Source organism: Dysidea avara, chromosome 7 (genome assembly GCF_963678975.1).
Source record: "Dysidea avara chromosome 7, odDysAvar1.4, whole genome shotgun sequence".
Taxonomy (NCBI): Eukaryota; Metazoa; Porifera; class Demospongiae; order Dictyoceratida; family Dysideidae; genus Dysidea; species Dysidea avara.
The window spans coordinates 6,247,075-6,262,846 of NC_089278.1; the positions used below are offsets into that span (position 1 = coordinate 6,247,075).

Genomic DNA, 15,772 nt, shown 5'->3' on the forward strand with positions numbered 1-15,772 from the left:
ATTTAATATTTAGCGAAAATTTAAATTAGCGATTTCAGCTAGCCTGTAGGAGTCGCAGGAGTCGGTTCGAGGATCCACTCATAGGGTAGATATAAAGCTACTGCAAAATAAATATTTCCTTCTGACCTCGTGTGGTAGTGTCTACACACTTCCATGGTGACTGTTCAGCCACAGATCGTGCTCGTGTTCTGTGGCAAACGAAAATCAGGAAAAGACTTTGTCGTGTCCATGGTGCAAGAAGCGTAAGTGACAGAATGATTGGAACACTTTTCACAGTAATCATGTCTTCAGTCTAGGAGCTTTGTGTGATGTTTTACGTGTATCTGCACCATTGAAAGAACAATATGCTAAGGTGTGTGTAGGGGAATGGTAAGATACGTAGCTATATTGTCTGCAGGAACATGGGCTGGATTATGAGAAATTGCTTGACTCCTCATCATACAAGGAGCAGTATCGTGTGGAGATGATGAAGTGGGGTGAGGAGGTGCGTGCAAGGGATCCAGGATATTTCTGTCGGCTGGCAACACAGACAGCTATTAAGCCAGTATGGATCATTTGTGATGCAAGAAGACCTTCTGACATGAAGCATTTCTCCACCTACAACATGGTTACTATTAGAGTGTGTGCTAGTGATGAGGTGAGAAGGTCTCGTGGTTGGAAGTTTGTGCATAGTGTGGATGATGGGGAGTCTGAGTGTGGACTAGATGACTACAAGTGTGACATCTCAATCATTAATGACGGTGATGATCAAATGTTATCAAATGATATTAAGAAATTGAAGGAAATTGTGATTAGTCACTGTCACTAGATCTAACCTCGTCCTCGTCTCCTCCAATTGCTTGCCAGAACTGCATTACAACCTTCAGTGTATGTGATAAAAGTGTTTAATTCATTTGTTACATTTTTATGTACCTTTTCAGCAAATTCCTTTCGTTGCTCATGTGGCAAAGATTTAGCTGTTTCTGTAACCAATGTGAAAAAATGTAACATTTGTGTTACAGGAGCCCATAAATCCTGCAATGGGCTCCTAGCTAGCTGCTTACCTTTCATGGACATAAATTTATCAAACAATTCTCCAAATTTGTCTTCATCATCACGTGGTGGTTCTCCCAACATGTCATCTGTGTCAATGGTGGTTGGTGTAACACCATATAAATGACATGACACTTACTGATAATCTCACGGCTCTTAGGATCTTCACTTTTCTTGTCCTTCCTAGAGTTATGTGAGGTTTCTTGAGAGTTCTTCATTGTCATGTTGGACCAGGTGTGTGCTTGTAATGCTTCTTTTATCCTGTCCACTCCAGTTTGTTCATCCAGGAGGCTGCCCTGTTGGGAGCTTCCTTGTGCTCCCTGCTGCCACCAAACCAATTCAAATCCTTGTTCAACACACCAAACTTGTGCAGCTTGATATACTGGGTGTTCACTGGGCTCTATGCCAGTTGATAGTTCCCCATAACTAACTAGTATAAGAATCTCAGCTGAACTGCTGGTCTGTAGTTGGCTCCATTTCTTTTTGGCTTCATCAAAGCTGTTCTCCTACTGGGCACACAGTAATCACCCCTCGTTATGTTGCTGCTGTGTGGTAATTACCTGGCCAATGTTGATGATGAGTAATATGGCCTCTGCTCCTTCAGGCGGTATGTGTTCACAGTGTAGGTGTATGGTGGCTGTGTAGTACTTGTTGTCAACATTATAGCATGTCACACCATCATCATTTCCTCCCGCTACTCCAGCTATTTCTGCAATGCAACAAACATTTTCTCCTGAGCCACAACAGCAATATTAGAGCAGTTACACTAAGTTAATACTTGACCTAATAAATGTACCACAAAATCCTGTAATCTGGACATACTGAGAGTGCACTGATATTGTATAATTCTTGATATTTTACACCTATAGCTTGTATAATTCCCATCAGCCAGTTACTTGCTAGCAATGAGGTCACCAACTTATTAGGCCACTTCTCTGTTTCCTGTCCACTGCCCGCATCTAGTTACTATCAGCTCTAAATATTCCATTATTTCGTATTCTTCCATTATTTTCTGGTTATTGTTGCATACTGACAGGCTCACTTGAAACCATGTCAGCTCACGTGTCAGCAGTGCTATTAAGTCGGCACAAACTTCACATTTGTGTTACTTTTGCAACTTAAAAAGGAAGGAACAAGCTTAAGGTGAAGTTAAGCATGCATTTATGCAGCTTTTTATGGTTGTGCCAGGTAAATAATGGTTTGAAAAGCTGCCAATCTTATAATGAATAATGGAAAAGAACCACCCGCCCACATGCAAATATGCTTGAGCCCAGGACGGGAAACAGAGAATTTATTTGGAGTGGCCTTAGTCTGGTGCGGCCATCTCTTCAATTCTAAGGCCACCTTGTAATGGGTCCCTGCATTTTGCTACTCTACATTGTGTTATAATACCATACTGCTTGCATAACACTGTGTGGGTGGGGCTGCCAGGGACACAATTCTTATCTAAATTTGATCACAAAAACTGAGTCAGCATTGCTATCAACAGTGTGTTGTGAATAAATGACAACTCCAACAACATGTGTCGTCCATGTGCTTTATTACTAAACATATTAAAGACTCTGCGCAACGAACAGAATTATTATTATTAGCGCTTTACAGTGACCAGCACTGAAGGTCTGACAGCAACATGTGCTACAGCCTTAGGATTACCTAACCTACAAGGACTTAGACCTAATGACTTGACTTACTGACTGAATAAGGTGTAACAGAAAAGGGGCTAAAGTAAGGAAAAAAATCCCTCCAACTCCAGGATTCGAACTGCAGGTCACCCAATGTCTAGTCGGGGCCACACTCAGAAACACTGGCTTATATTTATCACTTCTAGGCATTGAACTGAGTCTTTATATTAGGAATTGAAAATTATCGGGATCAACGTACCATTGGCCAACACGTGTGTCTTCTTCGTACCATCACAACACGTACAGTCAAAGATTACTGCTATATTACTGCTGGAAGTGCAGGTAGCCATAACCCACAATCGATAGTAATGGAACACAAATATCCGGTTACCATGGGAACAAACGAAAGATGCTGAGCGACAGGAGAGGAACGGACCTAGGGACACTATTAACAGAACTTCGTCATGACTTAAAACATCTTAAAAATGAATTAACAGAACAGGGAGGGGAGGGAATTGACCTAACTGCTCTCAACCAAGCCATAGAACGAACTGAAGACAAAATTAGAGTGGGTATTAATTAGAAAACATTCCTAATAGCTATTGTTACACAGGCAAAAGCTGAACAAGCCGTATTGTTCAGTAGCAATGAAGTGACCACGTTACCACCCATTGATAGGTAAATGATCATTAAATACTATATGAGTTCTGATGGTCTACCATTAGCCAACAGACAGTACTTGCTCAGAGGAGACAGAAAAAGAAGTACATTTAATTAAATAATGCCTTGATGTATTATTAACACTATTGCAGGACGACAATGCAGCATTCACTAACTCCTGGACAATTGGTCTGTGAACATGTAGAGTTTAGTGTAATTATAGTTGGACTCCATCTAGGTCAAACATCAGCATGCTATGCAAATATTAATGAGCCCCACCCACCCCAGTCACAGGAAAGTTATGCATGATACCTACGGCGTTCCTAAGGTGGACAATGTGGTGACCTCAAGACGTGACAGCCAGGTAGTACCCATACGCTTGTACGCTTATATTTGAATGTTTGCAGGTTGTTAGTAGAAAAGCTATTACAGGATCAACTACTTCCCATCTTGCTGCTCTACCATCAACAAATCGCAAAACTTCTACAGTGAGTTTTATCAGGTTGGGCTGCATGTATAATGAATTTCTGTGTAGATTCCACCTCCCGTTGTGTCGCAGTTAGATGCTAAGAAAGGAATAATAAGTTTACTAGAGAGAGGATTAATACCTGTAATACTTTATTATCTATCCTCAACAGTGTATCATACATATCCCATCATAGCCGACTACTAATATTCATCTCAGCCCTCCTCCATTCACTCGTCAACCAGCTCAACTTCATCCACAGGGCTCATCCAGGTTACGAAGCTCTGCAGACAAGAGATTAGCTGATAATAGAGATAGTAAGCCACTCGGTTTGCTCTGGAGATTATTAAAATTGTGTTTCCAATAGCTGCTGCTAGATGGGCCATAGTTAAGGTATTGTCTCTATATTAGTATTCACAGCAGTATGTTATATAGCTCTTTGTTTAGCTGGACACTTCTAGTAGTGGCCAACAAGCTGTTAATAAACCCATACCTCCAGTCAAGAGAATGATTGAAGTGAAGGTATCCTTAACCCCAACATTTCACTATTACCATTTAGTGTCCGTTAGCCTCTGACTCTGAACCCATTATTATCCAGGCCTTGTAGTGGAAGTCCGGGTGTACAGGTACTTTTGTGTAATTATGTGTATTTCTAGTATTTCATTAAATCCATTAGATTCCTCCTCCATCAACACCAGATCTTGACAGTTATGGGGTACACAAGCTAACCATCCATGGTGGAGAACTGTTGAGCAGTGCTAAGGTGATATCTGCACTGTGAGGTGACTGCTGTTAGATTAGTGTACGTTTCAGGAGTTCTACTTGTTTAAGGCTGAGAATAATTCTAACTGGGGACCGTGAGTGTCTATGAGATGATATTATGTGTTTACAGTATGTGTTTGTAGTATTGTTACAATGTTGAAGAGATTTGAACAATTATGCCAGCACTATGCTATACCAATACTGTTCCTTGATGGATACAAGTGAGTATATATATTTTATTAACCACACTGTAATATACTTGCTTCTACCAGGGTAGCTTTACTAGCTGCTGAATATGAACTGGAGCACTCTCCTAGTAAAGAGGTACATATAGCTATTGTACACTCTCCACAATATCACACACTACATTGCGATAGGCTATGATGGAGTGTGTGCTCAACAGAATGGCTGTAGACCAACTGTTACATCAAAAGGGTCGTCAGTATAAGGGTCAACAGGGAAAATACCTAGCTGCTACTAAGATACAGGTATGTATATTACACCAGGAGTATATAATGGGGAGTTTATATACTCTTGATTACACTATATGGTAACTGTTGTTTAGGCTACATACCGGATGTATCGTCAGAGGACGGCTTATATTGAGTATCGTCGCAAGCAGTGGGCAGCTGGTTAGTGTACATGTATTCTGTAGGCAGTAATATGATGACTGGATTAGGTGTAATCATGATGAGCTGGTTGATGTTCATGAAACTGTTCAATGTTAAGGAGAAGTTGAAAAAGACTAGGAAACAGCACTTGGATAATTTCCACAATAGAGTTCAAGTATGTGTATTGTGTTTGTGTGCAGTATTACAAGCTGGTGTGCAGAGTTTGAGAGATAGCTGGGACAGAATTAATCAGGCTAAGAAACTTATCATTCATCTTCCCTCCAAGGGTGAGGTGTCTTACTGCTGTAGCTATTTATGTAATGTCTTACTTTTAGGCTACCCACAACATGTGAGATCTACTATTAGGGATTTTCCCACAATGCAAGCACTACAGATGGCCAGACTGTGTGACATTAGAGGTGACACATATCTTAGACAATGTGATAATAGTTACACTGCTCCCATTTACACAGACGCTAACACAGATGTGATCTATATTTCACCGGTTAAAGTCACCAAAGAAGTTGAGGCATATTACCAGCAGTTACTGGACATGAGGCCTGCCCCTCATGGAAACTATCACTTGTTATATCCTGAAAATGCTCACAAGTTTCACAAGCACAACTTGTCTCTGTCAACCCTGATGATATACAGTCCTAGGACCACCAAACGGTAATATCTCACCTTGCAGAGCTAGACTATCGAAGTATCTGTTGTAGGCTGGAGAATCTGATAGCTGGCAAGGAAACTTACATTATGACTGATGTGATTTCATATGATGACTTGGGGCTGGCAGATCGTCTCAATGTACCAATCCTGTCACCTGACCCAGACATCAGCAAGTTGTACTCCAGCAAATCTGGTGCAAAACGTATCTTTGCTAGTGCAGAGGTATGTCATGTCCCTAGTTCTGGTAGTTTTGTAATGTGAGACTGTAGGTATTGTGTCCACCAAGTGTAGTGGATGTGTTCAGTGCAGACCAGCTAGTAGAAGGTCTTGCTAGTTTGGTAGTTAACAATCTCACAGTAAGACGGTGGCTGTTTAAAATAGATGACCAAATTCATGGCAGAGGAGTAGGTATGCTGCACCTACACAGAGTCACAGACTATGCTTACAAACTTATTTTACAGCTTATTGTGATGTTACTGATCATCTTAAGTGTTATTCTTGGGCTCTAAAAGAACGTGACAGGTTTGGTGAGAAGTGGAATAAACGATGGGCACAGGAGTACACCATTCAACGTGTCATCTCTGAACTACCAGATATCCTGTCTTCTGAAACACGTTTCAGTGACCCAAATCTTTATACTGACTGGGACTCATTTCTAGATGCATTCTTGTTTAAAGGTACTCTATTTTAATGTTTTCAGTGGTGATGGCTGTTATATAGGGGGAGTGATAGAGGCTTACCCTCCATCAGATAGTGTCACTTCTATTACTGCTAATATGAGAATCACTCCTGATGGCATTATTTCTCTATTATGTACTGGAGATCACATCTGTCCAGAACCATTCCGAGTGTGGGGTGTGTCTTTACCACAGTGCAGTGTTGAGCCCCAGTTGCTTGAGGAAATTTGTCATCGTATCGCAAAGGCCTGCAAGGCCCGAGGAATCATTGGACATTTCTCTATCAAATTTGTTACATTCATTTCCCCTGATAATGTGAGTACTGCATATTTGATTGTCATGGCTTACTGGTTGTGTAGGGTGAACAACAGCTATGGGCAACCGGTCTAGATATCAGCTATGGTGACTTGACAAGCCTGTATAACTTGTTGAACTATATCACCAATTGCAAACTAGTACAAGGGGAGCTGTTATTACCTGTCAGTGATGAAGTAAGTAACAAGGTATGGTATGTAGGGTTAACACTAACCTCTTGGCAGTGTTGCAGACGATATGCAGTACTCAGTAACCAACTGTACCACTCCAACCTTGCTGTACTGCAGTACCCAGTGTTCTTCCAGATCTGCAAGGCTCATCTGATAGGCTATGATGCTGATGTAAATATTTACTTATCATATATGTGACGAACTATATCTTACAGGCTCAACAAGGAACAATATTTGCACTGGTTGAGGGTGGTCAGAGAGAAAGTATTGGAATGATAACAGTTAACAATAGCTTAGAGCAGGCCATTACTAGTTATGCTAAGAACTTGTCAGTGATCCATCAAGAGGTGTCCACCCCTAGCACACCTGGTCATAATAACTTTCAGGTCAGTATCTCTACGTTAATTCTGTTGTATGGAATTATGTTATCTACAGAGTGTGTGTAAGGAGCTGGAATCTATTAGTGAACTACTACTACAAAATCAGAGTGAGATTAAAAATAATCAATGAATAATAATTTGTACAACAAAAAATAAACAATAATTTTCTGTCAAACATTTTAATTATGTCCTTATGACTTGATAAAACCATTTACCATCCTGTGGGTTGTACGTCATGAGGTATTGGAAGGTAGTGTTTAACATGTGCTTGATGATAAGGCTGGGCTCCCCATAGTGTCCATGGAAATACAATTGTACAGGAAGGACTGTACCACTGCCACAAACTGGTAGGTTCAATGTCAGTGGCTCATCTGTTGTCCTAAGGATCTCGTCATCGCTAGACAACTGTAAACTTATACCCTACAAGACATCACATGTTGTACTATTACACTGACAGTGTTATAACTGACCTTAAGAAAAGAATAAGGAGTGTTGTCTTTCACATCTACACCAGTCACCACTAGTTCTGAACCTGGTAAGGACAGAATTATAGAGTCTGGGGTGTTTAAGGACATTTACAGCTATTACCTGACTGGTTCTTGGTACTTTTTATTTCTACTCGTCTTTGTAACTTGAATGGCTCTGCTTCCAAGTTGAGTCGCTGTAGACATGATCAGTGAATCAGTGGCAACAACGAAGAGGTGATTGATTACCTTTAGCAGGCCATCCATCACTTCGTCACATTTAGCATGGAGATTGATGTCAGCCATGGAGTGTAGAGGTGTCTTCTGCAAACTATAATATTATCATGCAATCATAAGACTGAGTTACATTGTTTCCTTGCTTACTTGCAGATGACTAGCTTGCCGTGTGTACTCACTACACGAGGTATATCACATGCTGGACTGACACGTAGACTGGACCCCATTACAATGCAAAGATCAGCCTAACAAGATTTGCTAAAAGAATAGACCAATGAAACAGCACACTACCTTGTCAGCATTCATAAATGCCTTGTCTAATTCTTCTTTGGGCAAGCTTTCTCCAAAGTTGATGATTGAATCATGCAATTGTCCACGACACTTTGGGTTGTCACATTCCCGAGATGTCTCATGATTGAAGACACCAATTGCCTCCCTACATTGCTCACAGTTACACGTGATCACATTGCAGTCACACCCACCTGGTCTCAAAATCTCGCATGTACTCGCGACCACATTTCTTGCAGTGTTCCAAGTTAGTATTACCGTGAAGCTCAGCCAGCTCACGTGAGCCTAGACCACTCCTCCTGTGCAGTCCATCAACATTTTGGGACACAGTAAACTTCACCAGATTGTTCTTGTGCAGCTGGACTATACCCATGTGTGTGGTCGAGGGGAGAGCCTAGAGATACAACATTAGTATGACATGACCATAGCATTCTACCTCACCTTTATCAAGTTGACAATGTTTGCCTTCTTCACTGGCTGATCAGCATGTGCACGTTGCTCCCACACTCCCGGTCCTGTCTCCAGGACTGTATCCATGCCACTCCTGAAGTCTGGTATGCCTGCACTGTAGCATGGATCATATCATCTGTAATGCTCAATAGAAACCATACCTGGTACTAATACCAGCCCCAGTGAACATGATACAGTGCTTGCTTGTCTTGACCCATTCCACTAGTTGATTTAGTTTGCTATATATTTAGTGGTCAAGAGTAGTGAGTGTACTAATTGTTACTAGTAATTATTACCTGTTTAATTCTTCAGGTGTATCGAAATATTCTTTTTTGTCTTCATCATCACTGATGGCTGGGTTGAACCCTCCCTTTCCTGCCCCAGTGCCAACTACAGGCACGTGACGTTCCACTGTCTATAACACCACATAGCAACTGGTATACGTAGCTTAAGTGTTACAGTGTACCTCAGTGGGTTTTAGCTTGTCCTTAGCTGACAGCAATGCATCACCAGTTACAAGTGACGGAGGTGGCTTTATATCTAAATCCATCAGTAATAGAACAAGTTGGTTACTATTACTTACTGATACCTTCATCGGGAGGGGACTGTGAGGCATCGTCAGCAGGTTTATCAGGCTTTTCAACCGGCTTATCAGCAGGTTTTTCAACTGGCTTATCAGGCTTTTCAACTGCTGGTGCTCTATCACGCGGTCTGCTCAGCATTCCTTGTAACATTTTCTGCACATGTTGCTCCACTAATAGTGAACAGTGATCACCACACGTTCAACATTACTGTACTCACTTAGCCTCTCCCTTTGTTCTGCTAATTGTTGTTCCCTAGCCGTAGTTGGGTACCCACCCCCTGCTCTCAACATCTTCTCAGTAAGCAGTTTACCTTGATAGTATGATGTGATACATTGCTCGTTATCTTCCAAATCATAGGGGAACTCCAGGGCTTGTTCCTTCTTGTATGGAGGCTCAAGATGAATTACAACATTCTTGCAAGCAACAGTGTAAATCTTGTGAAGCTGTTAATATAGTAATGGATATCATATCATAAAACATGAAGGTAAACTAACCAGTTTCGGCTGGTGGAAATACAAGTCAATATTAGAGCACTGGTCAATTACTACACTGGGTAGCATATCTGTAGGGCTGACGTACACGGACACATTGTTACAGCCATATAATTCCTGGAACAATAACAACGTACATTACATTATTGCAACTATACTAAAACAGCAGCAACATATTGAGTCAATGTGCTCCAGCTAACACACTCACCAGAGTTCCAGCTATCAACCTCTCTGTAAACTTCACTGTTGTATCATCACATCTCTCTGCATGATGGTAACAATATGACGTCATATCACGTACCAAAGTCACAAGGGGGTGTCACTCCAATAGGCACTGTACTACGATCTGCGACTGCGGTCAAAACTAAAGGTCAATGAACAAGGCCAATTTTTCACGAAGAACAACGGTCAAACTGTTTTTCCAGCATGGTCAAAGCTTCATGAGTAAGTAGCACATGAAAATAAATGGAACCAGGTCAGTAGCCAAGACAAATTTTCGATGAAAGTCAACGGTCAAAATCGAAAACCGATCTTGACCGGCTTTGACCGCGGTCGCAGTACAGTGTCTATTGGAGTGACACCTCCTTGAAATCACCCTCACCTACTAAACACTTTGCAGCTACAGTCTCCACAGTGAACGTGCAAGACTTGCATTTGCTAATGTATACATGATCGGATTTCTCTGGTGACACTGATAAGGTCTCTCCATTCTTTCCTTCCTAAAACAGCCTCTGAATATGCATACCACCCAAACTATAATTGTCCGTACCGTGGTGTTCTGTTTCCGTTGACGTGCCTTGAATATATCAGCTACAGTCGCCATGTTCAATGCAACAACTTGTAATATTAAAGGTGAATCTCTCTACTTCGCTCTTGACCTACAATTGATCTCTCGATCTCATCAAATTATTTTATACCAAATTCCGAAATCTATTTTTAGAATGACGCAATTTATAAATGACAACGCATATCAACACACACTCAAGCATATTTCAATTTAGTACTGTCATTCCAAATTGTGTACAGGCCAACAACTGATGAGATGGTCCCCAGCAGACCAATAATTCCACTGGGTAGGTTGATCAAACCAATATTGTAGGGAGGAATGAAGAAATCAGCCCCGTTCTTTACAGCATCCAACACCACTGATGGGTTATGTTGTAATGTAGTTAGGAAGGTGATACGAGATGATGGCTCCTCTCTAGAGTGACCGGTCTCTCGCTGTCTCTTCCTCTCAACTTGATAAGCTAACAACAGTTCATACGCATCTCTAACAAGGCCTAGTACTAGTGCCACAAGCCAGAACTTAGAAGACAACTTCTTCCAATAGTCTAGGTCTACAGTAATCAGTCCCACCCTGCCAGCCCAGATGATGTGGTCAAACAACAGGTAGAAACCTCTGTTTATCTGGGACAGTGTGATGGCTAGTCGTAGAACAGGATCTGCCAAATGAATTGTCCTTGATGCCTTCTTGAGGTGATCAATGCTCTTACCAATCCGAAATACTACACAAATGATAACAGTAACATTAACACTAATTAGCCATCTATTAAATACACAGCAGCTACACATCATAAAATATTACATAGCAGGTTGTAAACATTGATAGCAGAAACCCTATCAAATATACACTTCAATGTTTCCAGTTTGTACAGTAGATAACAGAGTTCCAGTAGTAAGTTAGCACTAAACATCAACTTTAATATAAACATTAAATCTTGTGTGGTTAGTAGTCACAGAATACTACATGTAATATGCTACCACTTGCAGTGTAACAAGGCTAGTGTGTGTGCTAAAGCTACCAAAACTTTAAACTTTCTCAAATGAAACCTTAGTAGTTGCTCACCAGAAGTAAAAGCATCCCACCATGATTTGTCCTGTAAAGGAATATGCTGCAGTTGTATGGCTATCAAACTGATATCCAACAATTTGAGAAAGTGCGTAGAGCTGCAAGATGGGTTTTAAATGACTTTAGTAGATACAGTTCAGTCACAAATATGTTACAACAGCTTTCTTGGCCAAGTCTCCAAGTACGTCGTAAGATATGTAGGTTACACACACTATTTAAATTCATCCACAATGAGTACCCTTTATCTATCCCATCCTACTATTTAGAAATGGAAAGAGCCACTAAACAATGTCACCCTAGATGTTACGTTCTTCCTACTTCATCCACCAACATATTCCAGTAGAGTTTATATTTCAGATCAATTCGCTTTACCACCCAGATTAATTGATCATGATAACGTTGGCCAATTTATTAATAAAATCCAGCAAATTTATAAGTCCTAACTTCTGTAATCATTGTAACTATGTTTGTAATTGCTAAATTTTTCTTTTTCCAGCACTGAGTGCTGCCTGCTCAGTAATAATAAGTAAATATATAAATAAGTGTGACCCGGAAGATACTCTACATTAGCTGTTCATTAGAGAAGGTGTACCTTTTGATTCACATTCCAGCACACAAGACTTCTGAATAACAGAGATGCTGATTTACAATATGCATGCAGTAAACAAACATTTGAGTGTGACAAGAGTGACTACTAATGTATTGTCTGGAACTGGCAAATATCCTATCTCACGTGGACAATGCAGTATACCAAAATGAAAAGGGCATGAAATCTTAGATGCCCTTTTTATTCCGATATCTCTGGTTACATCTGTAACAAACACTTGAAATGTTGGAGGTGACTTTTGTTCTGGACCGTTTGAAAAAACAATGCCAGTAATATAAAAATTTTCAAATATTTCACCAATATGTGTCAACACAAGCTCTGCCATAAACTTTTGTGTGCAAATAAGGAGTCCATAAAAGGCATGTGGCACACTTAACTATTAAAATCACTAACATTTTCTCGCAGTACTAATCTGTGCTTCCAGCTTCTTCAACTTTTTTACCAGCTCTGCACTAATTTCTCTTTGTTCCATTGACCAATACACAAAACGTGACCCGTATTGTACCACCCTGTGAGAAAGAAAGCTAAGGAAATGTCGCCAAATTGATGATTCTCACCTGCATAGCTTGTCTCTTCCAGCAGACTGTTCCGTTAGCTTGATCAAGGCTGCTACGAAGCCCGCTTGAGAGGTCATTTCACCATAGATTTATAAACTCCAGGGTTTTATAAATCTATGATTTCACTCACCCAGTGCTCTCCTCCACTCTGGAATATTAAGCACGTTAGGGTGCGCGTTTCAAAAGGTAGTCTACATATACATACAATTTTATAGAGGCGCGTGACACAGGAAATGTTTGCTGCTAAAGATTTGGTTGTTTCTTCCACGTCTCTTCCAACTGATTGTGAGGAAGATTACTTGCAAGACCAGGACTTGTGGAAGGATTCTCTTCCCCAGCCCTACCAGCTAATCGACGAACTGTTACAAGATGTATTATTCGCGTCATGGCAGCTCATAGAAGCTCGTAGATCAGACAGGGAGGCGGAGAAGTCGAAGCCAATCATTCCAAATCATGGCGAAGCGAAAGTGTTGACATCCATTAAGGACGTAACGGATGTTACGCCTTGTTCGTGTCTGCATGAAAATTGTTTCGTAATGTTTGTGACCTGTTCTGCGGGTCTATTACTTATCAACATGAAAACTTGTGTTAATGGAGAAGGTGAACCAGCGATAATGGCCCAGGAGTCGCTTAATGGAACTATTGCCGAGCGTGTTCACTCGAAATGTTGGCGGGATATGAAGTATCACAGTTTGTTAACTGTAACCATGGCAACAGGTAAGTTCTTAGTGTATTCTAAATATACTGGAATCCTATTATGGAATATGTCCGTTACTCTGTAGGAAAATTGAGGCTATATGCTTTTTATAATGGTCAGTTTATAATGCTGTTGGCATTTTCTAGCAATGTAAGTTGGCCATCCTGTTACTACATTTTTAGCTGATTGTTTAAGCAGGAATTAGAAGTGAATGGCAGGGTTGTATCATCACTGATATCCAAACAATGCAGTCATTTAGTAGTTGCTATTGATGGTAAGTTAGAATTGACTAATACGGTGAGTCTAATCATTTCACATGTTAGGTGAAGATAGTTGTTATGCTAATGTGTATTCATTACCTGAAGAAAGTTGGCAGACTGAACTAGACAAACTTCAGCCAGACAATGGAAAAGTCCGTTTGGTAGCAAGTGTTGCCTTATTATAATGTGTTGTTCTAGCAGTCATTGACATTTTCCAAGCCATCTCTGTTACTTCATGTCAAATGTCCCCCAACATTTCAACCATGTCCCTACAACAATCCAGCTACTGCCTTGGCCAGGTGCAGTTGAATTGTTGCCATTGTTGTGGTAACTTACTGTCGTCTTTTGTAGCATCACATCTAGAGGAGCTGAGACTATTCTGTCATCTGAATACTATGAAAACAGGAGGAGAGCATTTGTATCTCAGCGACGTGACTTTGTAAATCCTCAACCTCCAGAGAAATCTAATAAAAGGTATGTGATGACTATTTAATAGATTAAGTAGACTTTGTTAAACAATTGCTGCTTAAATATCTAAAAACCATGAAATATATGACTGTTCTATTAGAGTGTTAGCTCTATTAAAGTACTGTATTTATCTGTATTGAAGCAGGGTTCAAATAAATACCATGTCCTAAAGTAAGGCCGGGAGCACTACCTTAATACAAGGTATTTACAAGATTACATATAGCTTAATGTGTAGAACAAGGCTTACTACATACAACTAATGAAACTTGTGAAACTGATGTCAACAGCAGCTGCTACAAGAACAAACGTGATTTTATGAGTGGATTATAAGAAATAAGCATCTGAGCATCTATATGAGCATTAGATTTTGGCCATGACTGCTCATTAGAATATTTTAGCATGACTGTTCTATTATAGAGTATTTTAGACTGACTGTTCTATTAGAATATTTGTATCTTATTACCTATGACTGCTCTATTAGACTATTTACACTAAGGTACATGTATTACTTAGACTACCACATTTTCACCTTCTCTACTATGATCATGGAGTGAAGAAAGGTAAGCAGATTATGGGTAATGATATATGCTACCAACCCTTCTCTCTTATAGTGACACCATCACAGCTTGTCTTGTGGTGGGAGGGAGACATAAACTTGTTATTCTACTCCATTGAGGCAAAGACCACTGGTACATGTGTTACTTATAAGTTGCTAGTTAAAATATTCCTTACAGGGGACACTGCCCCATTGTACAGGTGGCCTCATTCCAGTCCCATTTGCAGAAGTGTTGTAAACAATGATAGTAGCTTGTTAGCTGTTGGATTAATGTCTGGAGGTGTGGTACTGTGGAATCTTGTCTCATGTGAGCTGCTCACATGACACTTGTAGTGCATCATTATGTGATCCTATAATGCAGATCAACATGTGGGTGTGGTTGGTAGGTGTGGTACTATATGTTCACTGTTGTTCATCAAGTCACGACTGATGACCACTAGTAGACCAAAGTCTACTATTTCTATGGCAGCTAGTTGCAGCCATGCGTTACTAATAGGCTGTAGTAATGGTAGTCTGTATGTCACTGATTGCAGTACCCCTAGTTCAATAACACTGGCTAACAGGTATTGTATTAGTGTATGTGTGTAGTGATGGTGATGTGTGTAGGGTGAGTGTTGTGGATGATGCTCTAACAAAATTACTGGTTACTCCAGCACTTCCTGAATTGGTCAGATATACGTGTGTGTATATATACAGTGGTCTAATAGTAACAGCCATGTCACTGCAGGTAGCTTGCTTGCAAGAGAGTGGTACACTACTGTTACGCAATGCTCTCAGTGGAGAGAGTATTTGTAGCTTTACATTGCCAACTTCATTCCTTGCTCAGACCCTGTGTTTTACCTCTTCTGGCAACCTCGTCATGTTTGTTGGTTAGTGGGCAGCATTGTATTTGTTAATGCT

General features: G+C 40.5%; 6 protein-coding genes across 9 annotated transcripts in view; 3 read left to right on the top strand and 3 right to left on the bottom strand.

Moving 5' to 3' along the window:
- On the top strand, positions 1–924 carry LOC136261893 (phosphomevalonate kinase-like). The gene is made up of 4 exons (XM_066055983.1): positions 1–85; positions 139–242; positions 292–352; positions 398–924. Exons 2-4 carry the CDS (start codon positions 154–156, stop codon positions 806–808), a joined length of 561 nt encoding a protein of 186 aa, XP_065912055.1. The 5' UTR covers positions 1–85; positions 139–153; the 3' UTR covers positions 809–924.
- On the bottom strand, positions 736–3,069 carry LOC136261886 (alpha- and gamma-adaptin-binding protein p34-like). Its single transcript, XM_066055975.1, has 6 exons — positions 2,914–3,069; positions 1,593–1,741; positions 1,172–1,538; positions 1,044–1,121; positions 913–962; positions 736–860 (listed from the first exon to the last, which is right to left on the bottom strand). The coding sequence occupies exons 1-6, from the start codon at positions 3,002–3,004 to the stop codon at positions 792–794; spliced, it is 804 nt and encodes a 267-aa protein (XP_065912047.1). The 5' UTR covers positions 3,005–3,069; the 3' UTR covers positions 736–791.
- Positions 3,030–7,787, top strand: LOC136261865 (IQ domain-containing protein H-like). Of its 2 annotated transcripts, XM_066055946.1 has the most exons (29): positions 3,030–3,222; positions 3,268–3,332; positions 3,380–3,418; positions 3,467–3,503; positions 3,553–3,678; positions 3,722–3,802; positions 3,850–3,924; positions 3,977–4,097; positions 4,148–4,173; positions 4,228–4,302; positions 4,350–4,406; positions 4,457–4,543; positions 4,594–4,637; positions 4,686–4,763; positions 4,815–4,866; positions 4,920–5,030; positions 5,108–5,174; positions 5,222–5,328; positions 5,374–5,440; positions 5,489–5,572; positions 5,627–5,825; positions 5,873–6,044; positions 6,092–6,230; positions 6,284–6,499; positions 6,543–6,814; positions 6,859–6,990; positions 7,039–7,155; positions 7,200–7,370; positions 7,420–7,787. In XM_066055946.1, exons 1-29 carry the CDS (start codon positions 3,064–3,066, stop codon positions 7,492–7,494), a joined length of 3,051 nt encoding a protein of 1,016 aa, XP_065912018.1. In that variant the 5' UTR covers positions 3,030–3,063; the 3' UTR covers positions 7,495–7,787. The 2 variants fall into 2 exon arrangements, with proteins under 2 accessions (XP_065912018.1, XP_065912016.1); XM_066055944.1 differs by having other exon boundaries at positions 6,859–7,155.
- Positions 7,473–10,805, bottom strand: LOC136261872 (uncharacterized). The gene is made up of 17 exons (XM_066055956.1): positions 10,648–10,805; positions 10,480–10,597; positions 10,087–10,142; positions 9,882–9,995; positions 9,605–9,830; positions 9,393–9,557; positions 9,270–9,343; positions 9,100–9,218; positions 8,965–9,042; positions 8,795–8,918; positions 8,548–8,747; positions 8,357–8,501; positions 8,213–8,310; positions 8,078–8,159; positions 7,953–8,025; positions 7,835–7,896; positions 7,473–7,784 (listed from the first exon to the last, which is right to left on the bottom strand). The coding sequence occupies exons 1-17, from the start codon at positions 10,699–10,701 to the stop codon at positions 7,548–7,550; spliced, it is 2,025 nt and encodes a 674-aa protein (XP_065912028.1). The 5' UTR covers positions 10,702–10,805; the 3' UTR covers positions 7,473–7,547.
- LOC136261889 (peroxisomal membrane protein 11B-like) lies at positions 10,775–13,085 on the bottom strand. Its single transcript, XM_066055979.1, has 3 exons — positions 12,892–13,085; positions 12,728–12,843; positions 10,775–11,383 (listed from the first exon to the last, which is right to left on the bottom strand). The coding sequence occupies exons 1-3, from the start codon at positions 12,966–12,968 to the stop codon at positions 10,860–10,862; spliced, it is 717 nt and encodes a 238-aa protein (XP_065912051.1). The 5' UTR covers positions 12,969–13,085; the 3' UTR covers positions 10,775–10,859.
- The window catches only part of LOC136261873 (WD repeat-containing protein 93-like), a 3,137-nt gene continuing 442 nt past the window's right edge, over positions 13,078–15,772 (top strand). The window contains exons 1-12 of one of the 3 annotated variants that reach the window (XM_066055959.1): positions 13,078–13,608; positions 13,674–13,738; positions 13,787–13,862; positions 13,912–14,000; positions 14,047–14,147; positions 14,200–14,322; positions 14,830–14,876; positions 14,928–15,005; positions 15,051–15,179; positions 15,234–15,435; positions 15,479–15,539; positions 15,600–15,741. In XM_066055959.1, coding sequence (XP_065912031.1) covers positions 13,125–13,608; positions 13,674–13,738; positions 13,787–13,862; positions 13,912–14,000; positions 14,047–14,147; positions 14,200–14,322; positions 14,830–14,876; positions 14,928–15,005; positions 15,051–15,179; positions 15,234–15,435; positions 15,479–15,539; positions 15,600–15,741 — 1,597 coding nt within the window. In that variant the 5' untranslated portion in view covers positions 13,078–13,124. Of the gene's footprint in view, positions 13,609–13,673; positions 13,739–13,786; positions 13,863–13,911; positions 14,001–14,046; positions 14,148–14,199; positions 14,323–14,829; positions 14,877–14,927; positions 15,006–15,050; positions 15,180–15,233; positions 15,436–15,478; positions 15,742–15,772 lie in introns of all 3 variants that reach the window. The other 2 variants (XM_066055957.1, XM_066055958.1) reach the window with 2 other exon arrangements.

Coding starts and splice junctions, on each gene's coding strand:
- LOC136261893 (XM_066055983.1), top strand. CDS start 154: ATGGTGACTGTTCAGCCACAGATCGTGCTCGTGTTCTGTGGCAAACGA. Junction 243..291: donor GTGTCCATGGTGCAAGAAGC/GTAAGTGACAGA, acceptor TCATGTCTTCAG/TCTAGGAGCTTTGTGTGATG. Junction 353..397: donor TGAAAGAACAATATGCTAAG/GTGTGTGTAGGG, acceptor TATTGTCTGCAG/GAACATGGGCTGGATTATGA.
- LOC136261886 (XM_066055975.1), bottom strand. CDS start 3,004: ATGGCTACCTGCACTTCCAGCAGTAATATAGCAGTAATCTTTGACTGT. Junction 1,122..1,171: donor TAAGAGCCGTGAGATTATCA/GTAAGTGTCATG, acceptor CCATTGACACAG/ATGACATGTTGGGAGAACCA. Junction 861..912: donor GAAAGGAATTTGCTGAAAAG/GTACATAAAAAT, acceptor CATACACTGAAG/GTTGTAATGCAGTTCTGGCA.
- LOC136261865 (XM_066055944.1), top strand. CDS start 3,064: ATGCTGAGCGACAGGAGAGGAACGGACCTAGGGACACTATTAACAGAA. Junction 4,638..4,685: donor AATAATTCTAACTGGGGACC/GTGAGTGTCTAT, acceptor ATGTGTTTGTAG/TATTGTTACAATGTTGAAGA. Junction 7,371..7,419: donor CTGGTCATAATAACTTTCAG/GTCAGTATCTCT, acceptor TGTTATCTACAG/AGTGTGTGTAAGGAGCTGGA.
- LOC136261872 (XM_066055956.1), bottom strand. CDS start 10,701: ATGGCGACTGTAGCTGATATATTCAAGGCACGTCAACGGAAACAGAAC. Junction 9,831..9,881: donor ATTTCCACCAGCCGAAACTG/GTTAGTTTACCT, acceptor CTATATTAACAG/CTTCACAAGATTTACACTGT. Junction 9,043..9,099: donor ACACCTGAAGAATTAAACAG/GTAATAATTACT, acceptor CTAAATATATAG/CAAACTAAATCAACTAGTGG.
- LOC136261889 (XM_066055979.1), bottom strand. CDS start 12,968: ATGACCTCTCAAGCGGGCTTCGTAGCAGCCTTGATCAAGCTAACGGAA. Junction 12,844..12,891: donor GGAAGAGACAAGCTATGCAG/GTGAGAATCATC, acceptor TCTTTCTCACAG/GGTGGTACAATACGGGTCAC. Junction 11,384..12,727: donor GATTAGTACTGCGAGAAAAT/GTTAGTGATTTT, acceptor TCATTTGTGTAG/TATTTCGGATTGGTAAGAGC.